This window comes from Chiloscyllium plagiosum, chromosome 7 (genome assembly GCF_004010195.1).
Source record: "Chiloscyllium plagiosum isolate BGI_BamShark_2017 chromosome 7, ASM401019v2, whole genome shotgun sequence".
Lineage (NCBI taxonomy): Eukaryota > Metazoa > Chordata > Chondrichthyes > Orectolobiformes > Hemiscylliidae > Chiloscyllium > Chiloscyllium plagiosum.
Genome location: NC_057716.1, coordinates 50,130,002 through 50,137,951, shown reverse-complemented (window position 1 = coordinate 50,137,951; position 7,950 = coordinate 50,130,002). Strand labels below are relative to the sequence as shown.

The following is a 7,950-nucleotide window of genomic DNA, read 5'->3' as shown; positions in this document are numbered from 1 at the left end:
ACTTGGTCTGTGTGTGTGTCTTTCCTGTATACCCTTGTAGTGAATTCTCCGTTCGGTGTTCTCTGTATCATCACGTCTAGGAATGGGAGTTGGCTATCCTTTTCTTCTTCTCTCGTGAGTCGGATTCCTGTGAGTGTGGCGTTGATGATCCGGTGTGTTTTTTCTATTTCCGTGTTTTTAATGATTACAAACGTGTCATCGATATATCTGACACAGAGTTTGGGTTGAATTTGTGGTAGGACTGTTTGTTCTAACCTTTGCATAACTGCCTCTGCTATGAGTCCTGAGATTGGTGATCCCATGGGTGTTCCGTTGATTTGTTCGTATATTTGGTTGTTGAATGCGAAGTGTGTTGTGATATACGAACAAATCAATGGAACACCGGAGGAAACATCAAAGAAGCGCTTCGCAGGAGGCTCCCAAGCACTGATGATGTCGCCTAGCCAGGGGACGAAACGTTTGCAACAAAAACTTCCAGCTCGGCGAACAGAACCACAACAACGAGCACCCGAGCTACAAATCTTCGCACAAATCTATCTCTGATCTCTGTCCAAATCTATCACCCCTCAATTTAAAGTTATGTATCCTCGTTTTAGTCATCACCATCCAAAGAAAAAGGGTCTCACTGTACTCCCTATCTAATCCTCTGATTATCTTGTATGCTTCTAATAAGTCACCTCTTAACCTTCATCACTCTAACAAAAACAGACTGAAAACAGCCTCAAGTCCCTTGGCCTTTCCTCATAAGATGTTCCCTCCATACCAGGCAACATCTTGGTAAATCTCCTCTGCACCCTTTCCGATGCTTCCAAATCCTTCCTATAATGCGGTGACCAGAACTGTACGCAATAGTCCAAGTGCAGCCGCACCAGAGTTTAGTACAGCTGAGGCATAATCTCTTGGCTCTGAAACTCAATCCCTCTACCAATAAATGCTAACATACTGTACGCCTTCTTAACAATCCTATCAACCAAGGTGGCAACTTTCTGAGATCTATGTACATGAACACCGAGATCTCTCAGCTCATCCACACCACCAAGAATGTTACCAATAGCACAGTACTCTGCATTCCTGTTACTCCCTCCAAAGTGAATTACCTTTCTGAAATAAACTCCATTTGCCATCTCTCAGCCAGGCTCTGCAGCTTATCTATATCGCTCTGTAACCTACAACATCCTTCCACATTGTCCACAATTCTACAGACTTTCGGGTCATCCGCAAATTTACTAACCCAATCCTTCTACGCCCTCATTCAGGTCATTTATAAAAATGACAAACAACAGTGGCACCAAATAGATCCTTGCGGTACACCACTAGTAACTGAACTGCAGGATGAATATTTGCCAAAAACCACCAACATCTGTCTTCTTTCAGCTAGCCAATTTCTGATCCAAACCACTAAATCACCCTTAATCCCATGCCTCTGTATTTTCTGTAATAGCCTACCACGGGGAACCTTTTCAAAAGCTTTACTGAAATCCAAATACACCACATCAACTGCTTTAGTCTCATCCACCTGTATGGTCACCTTCTCAAAGAACTCAATAAGGCTTGTGAGGCATGACCTACCCTTCACAAAACCGTGTTGACTATCCCTAATCAAATTATTCCTTTCTAGATGATTTAAAACCCTATCTCTTATAATCCTTTCCAAAACTTTGCCCACAACAGAAGGTAGGCTCACTGGTCTATAATTATTCAGGGTTGTCTCTACTCCCCTTCTTGAACATCTCATCTAGTAGCCTGTATCTCAGTATTCTCCTCACCAACATTGTCTTTTTCCTGTGTGAATACTGACAAAAAATTTAGTGTCTCTATCTCTTCAGACTCCATACATAACTTATCACTACTGTCCTTGACTGGCCTTAATCTTACCCTAATCATTCTTTTATGCCTGACAAACCTATAGAAAGCTTTAGGGTCTTCCTTGATCCTATCCTCCAAGACTTCTCATGTCCCGTCCTTACTCTTCTGAGCTCTCTCTAGGTCTTTCCTGGTGAACTTGTAACTCACAAGCGCCCTAAACTGAGTCATCACATCTCATCTTTACATAAGCCTACTTCTTCTTCTTGACAAGAGATTCAAGTTCTGTGTTGTATATTGACTTCAGCAAGGCATTTGAAAAGGTCCCCTATGGTAGGCTCATTCATAAAGTCAGGAAGTATGGGATGCAGGGAGATTTGGCTATCTGGATTCAGAATTGGTTGGCTGACAGAAGGCAGAGAGTGGTTGCAGATGGAAAGTATTCTACCTGGAGGTCAGTGTTGAGTGGGGTCCCGCAGGGCTCTGTTTTTGGGCCTCTGCTCTTTGTAGTTTTTAGAAATGACTTGGATAAGGAGGTTGAGGGGTGGGTTAGTAAATTTGCATGACACAAAGGTTGGAGGTGCCATTGATAGTATCGAGGGCTATTGCAGGCTGAAGCGCGACAGAGACAGGATGCAGAGCTGGGCTGAGAAATGGCAAATGGAGTTCAACCTGGGTAAATGTGAAGTGTTGCCTTTTGGAAGGTCGAACTCGAATGCTGAATATAGGATTAAAGACAGGATTCTTGGCAGTGTGGAGGAACAGAGGGATCTTGATATTCAAGTATATAGATCCTTCAAAGTTGCCACCCAAGTGGATAGGATTGTTAAGAAAGCATATGCTGTTTTGGCTTTCATTAACAGAGGGATCGAGTTTAAGAGCCACGAGGTTTTGCTACAGCTCTGAAAGTCCCTGGTGAGGCCACACTTGGAATATTGTGTGCAGTTCTGGTCACCCTATTATAGGAAATATACAGAGGCTTTGGAGAGGGTGCAAAGAAGGTTTACTAGGATACTGCCTGGACTGGAGGGCTTGCCTTGTGAAGAGAGGTTGACTAAGCTCGGACTTTTCTCTCTGGAGAGGAGGAGGAAGAGAGGTGACCTGATCGAGGTATACAAGATAATGAGTATAATGGATCAAGTCAATAGCCAGAGACTTCTCCCCAGGACAGGACTGACTGGCGTGAGGGGTCATAGTGTTAAGATATTAAGAGAAAGGTATAGAGGGGATGTCAGAAGAAGGTTCTTTACACAGAGAGTTGTGAATGCATGGAATGCATTGCCAGCGGTGGTTTGGAAGCAGAGTCATTAGGGACATTTAAGCGACTGCTGGACATGCACATGGATAGTAGTGAATTGAGGGGTGCAAAGGTTAAGTTATTTTATTTTATATTAGGTTAATGTTCAGCACAACATCGTGGGCCAAAGGGCCTGTTCTGTGCTGTACTTTTCTATGTTCTATGTTCTTCAGTAAATCATGGTTCCCTCGCTTGACATTTTCCACCCTGCTTGGCAGGTACATACTTATCAAGGAGGTGCAGTAGCTGTTCCTTGAACAAGCTCATTTCAATTGTGCCAATGCCGTGCAGTTTCCTTCCCCATCCTATGCATCGTAAATCTTGCCTAATCGCATCATAATTGCCTTTCGCCCAGCGGAATATACCTATCCCTTTCCATTGTTAAATTAAATGTAACTGGATTGTGGTAACTATCACCAAAGTGCTCACCTACCTCCAAATCTAACACCTGGCCTGGTTCATTACCCAGTACCAAATCCAATCTGGTCTCGCCTCTTGTTGGCCTATCTACATACAGGGTCAGGAAACCCTCCTGCACACAATGGACAAAAACTGATCCATCTAAAGTCCTCAATCCATAGCATTTCTAGTCAATATTTGCAAAGTTGAAATCTCCAGTAACAACTACCTGTTACTCTCGCTCCTATCCAGAATCATTTTTGCAATCCTTTCCTCCATATCTCTGGAACTTTTTGGAGGTCTATAGAAAACTCCCAACAGGGTGACCTCTCCTTTCCTGTTTCTAACGTCAGCCCATACTATCTCAGTCAGTGAGTTCTCATCAAACGTCTTTTCTGCCACTGTAATACTGTCCTTGACTAGCAATTCCACACCTCTCCCTCTTTTACCACCTTCCCTGATCTTACGGAAACATCTAAATCCTGGAACGTGCAACAACCATTCCTGTCCCTGCTCTATCCATGTCTCCAAAATGGTCACAACATCAAAGTCCTAGGTACCAACCCATGCTGCAAGTTCACCCATCTTAGTCCAGGTGCTCCTGGCATTGAAGTAGACACTGCAAACCACCTTCCTGCTTCTGGTAAACTCCTGTGACCTTGAAACCTTATCATGACCTCACTACTCTCAACTTACTGTACACTGGAACTACAATTAATGTTCCCATGTCCCTGCTGAATTAGTTTAAACCCTCCTGAACAGCATTAGCAAATTTTCTCCCCAGGATATTGGTACCCCTTTGGTTCAGTTGTAGACGATCCCATTTGTAGAGGTTCCATCTACCCCACAATGAGCCCCAATTATCCAGATACCTGAATCCCTCCCTCCTGTACCATTCCTGTAGCCACAGGTTCAACTGCTCTACCTGTTCCTCGTCTCATTAGCTTGTGGCACGGATAACAAACCAGAGATAACAACTCTGTTTGTTCTAGCTCTAAGCTTCCACTTTCGCTCCTTGAATTTCTGCCTTACATCCCCATCGTTGGTGCGTTGATGGACAACTTGGTGCTCCCCCTCCCACTTAAGGATCCCGAAAACAAGATCAGAGACATCACGGACCCTGGCAGCTGGGAGGCAATACACCAACCATGAGTGGCTACCATACACACAGAAAGTGTGTATGGTAGATATATAAGAGACAAACATCTTTAAAGTCATGTACTTACACAATTTTTCCTAATTTTTGAAATTCTGTTTTGGAACTTCATTTCTTTTCCCACATTATTATTTTTGCATGGGTAATTACTGCTGCAATCTGTTTCCTCTGAAAGAACATCATCGTACATTGAGGAAATATAGAATCACTCAAGAAAATGGTGAAAATTCACTTTCTTTTTACTTTCTGCCATCTTACTTCTATGTGACAGCTTCCAAGTAGGAATAATGGACCATTTCTAGAGGGACATGGGAATCCCAGAAAAGTTATTCTCGAGAAGTATGTAAATTCCTGTACAACCTTACCTAAATGAATGCGAAGACTCAGTAAAATAACCAGGAAAGTTAAGGCTCCCTCAAGCATAGACCTTTCATGCTCGGTGTCAAGTGCTGCATTTTGATGCTGTGATGCCATTGTCAGTAAATCCACCACTTTAAATCTAGACAAAGGAACAAGATACCCCAGAAACGTTACACAGTCATTTGGTTATATCTCTCAGCTTGCACATTTCAAGACAATTTGCAAGAATACCAATTCAAGGAAAAAAACCAACATATATAAATGAGTGTGCTGATGATTGGCAAGTAAACTCTAAGTGAAGAGATACTGCCTTGACGAGCACACCCATTAATGCTGGTTGACAGCTAACTGGAAGGCTTTGTTTAAATTTTAAACCATGCAGATTGACTCTGATTAGTCAGGGCATTGCCGTCAAAAACGGAGCAGTGAATTGCTGACAACCTACATGGTTTAAAATTTAAGCAGTAAAATTAGTGCAGATGTGGAAGCAAACTTGGAATATTCCAGCTTTTTTCTTTTGCTGAAGTCTCTATAGATAATTCTCAAAACTTGTGTATTCTCAAAGAATAATCAAGCATACAATTGCAAACCAGATGTCCCAATGTTCCCAAACGCATGAAGTCCACATTAGGCTTTACCTGGCACAGCACTAGAAGTACTCACCTTTCAAAAACAGATGAAACAAAATAATCTGGATCCAGCCTAGAAGCACAAATCTAGGGGAAAAGAATTTGAAGATTTTCAATTTATTTAATGATAATCTTCAATAATTTAAATAAATATATTCAGTCTTAAACATGCTGATTTAAAATTCTAGCACATATACTACACACGAGCTGCAGCAAACCTCAAGATGTCAAACATGGGCATACCTGGAGAAGGAAGATATCTGGGTCAATCATAGAGTTGCAAAAGTGGGACTGAACATAGGTCATAGCCTGTCCTTTAATTTGCAGACCATTTCTAACCCACATGTTGCTGTGTATCTCCGATAGACTTGCCTAAAAAAGTTAATAGCCTTTCAGTTCTTAATTCACATGTATACCAACAAATTGAACAGTCAAAACTTTTCATACACTTGAACTCGACATTAATATGCAAATCTCTCGGCTATTTAGAAGCTTTATTCTTAAGTTTAACTGTAAAAATATCACAGAAGGTGTATGTGTATACAAACATTATACTAAAAAGTTGTGTTGGTTTCCATAACTCAGAGTACGTTCGTTAAATAGGTCAACATAAATTTGAACAATTTAGTGACAAACTCTTAGTTACAATTGTGTGTTCCCCCTATTTACCTACAGAATAGGGATAAAATGGCACAGAACAAAGTCTCATTGAGACTTTGCCTGGTCCAAGGGTGATTAGGTCATACCAATTATGACCAAGAACCTTATGCAGGCCTTATATATGCAGGCACACAATATTTCATTGCTTGTGAGAGTTTGTAGGCTACTCCATAATTAAAACATTGCCATACATTTGGAAACATAAGTGCTACATTCTCCATGCTGGAGGAGAAAGTAAGGACTGCAGATGCTGGAGATCAGAGCTGAAAATGTGTTGCTGGAAAAGCGCAGCAGGTTAGGCAGCATCCAAGGAACAGGATAATCGACATTTTGGGCATAAGCCCCTCTTATGCTGTTCAAATTTGAAAAAGACTCAAGCATTGGCCCACTTTCAAATATTTCATAGGAACATCGGAACAGGAGGAGGCCACAAGGCCCCGAGAGTTTGTTCTACCATTCAATGAGATCATAGCTGATTGGTGGTCCAACTGCACAAACCTGCCTTTGGTCCGTATTCCTTAATACCATGGCTTAACAAAACAAATCTACCTCAGATTTAAAATTCACAACTAATCTCGCATCCACTGTTGTTTGTGGAGGAGCTCCAAACATCAATTGCCCTTTAGGGGTAGAACATCTCTTCTGAACAATCCGATCAGAGTATCCCTCCAGTTAGAGTCATAGAGATGTACAGCATGGAAACAGACCCTTCGGTCCGACCCCTCCATGCCGACCAGATATCCCAACCCAATCTAGTCCCACCTGCCAGCACCCGGCCCATATCCCTCCAAACCCTTCCTATTCATATACCCATCCAAATGTCTCTTAAATGTTGCAATTGTACTAGCCTCCACCACTTCCTCTGGCAGATCATTCCATACCAGTACCACCCTCTGTGTGAAAAAGTTGCCCCTTAGGTCGCTTTTATATCTCTCCTCTCACCCAAAATCTATGCCCTCTAGTTCTGGACTCACCGACCCCAGGGAAAAGACTTTGCCCATTTACCCTATCCATGCCCCTCATAGTTTTGTAAACCTCTATAAGGTCACCCCTCAGCCTCCGACGCTCACATCCAAATCATTTATGTAAATGACAAAAATTAGAGGACCCAGCACCAATCCTTGTGGCACTCCACCGGTCAAAGGCCTCCAGTCTGAAAAACAACCCTCCACCACCACCCTCTGTCTTTTACCTTTGAGCCAGTTCTGTATCCAAAAGGCTAATTCTCCCGGTATTCCATGAGATCTAACCTTGCTAATCAGTCTCCCATGTGAAACCTTGTTGAACGCCTTACTGAAGTCCATATAGATCACATCTATCGCTCTGCCCTCATCAATCCTCTTTGTTACTTCCTCAAAAAACTCAATCAAGTTTGTGAGACATGATTTCCCACGCACAAAGCCATGCTGACTATCCCTAATTAGTCCTTGCCTTTCCAAATACACGGACATCCTATCACTCAGGATTCCCTCCAACAACCTGCCCATCACCGACGTCAAGCTCACTGGTCTATAGTTCCCTGGCTTGTCCTTACCACCCTGATTTACTATATCAGAATAGATTTTTTTCTAAATTGTGTATTTAGACATGACCAATATATTACATTTCCAAATTTGTGTCTGTGTGAGAGAGAGAGAGAGAGCGAG

General features: G+C 42.3%; 1 protein-coding gene across 10 annotated transcripts in view; it reads right to left on the bottom strand.

The window, feature by feature from the left end:
• The window catches only part of ubr3 (ubiquitin protein ligase E3 component n-recognin 3), a 351,638-nt gene that overhangs the window by 247,186 nt on the left and 96,502 nt on the right, over positions 1-7,950 (bottom strand). For all 10 annotated transcript variants that reach the window (XM_043693670.1, XM_043693671.1, XM_043693672.1 and 7 more), the window contains 3 exons: positions 5,888-6,016; positions 5,679-5,731; positions 5,021-5,154 (listed from right to left, as the gene is read on the bottom strand). In XM_043693670.1, coding sequence (XP_043549605.1) covers positions 5,021-5,154; positions 5,679-5,731; positions 5,888-6,016 — 316 coding nt within the window. The remainder of the gene's footprint in view (positions 1-5,020; positions 5,155-5,678; positions 5,732-5,887; positions 6,017-7,950) is intronic.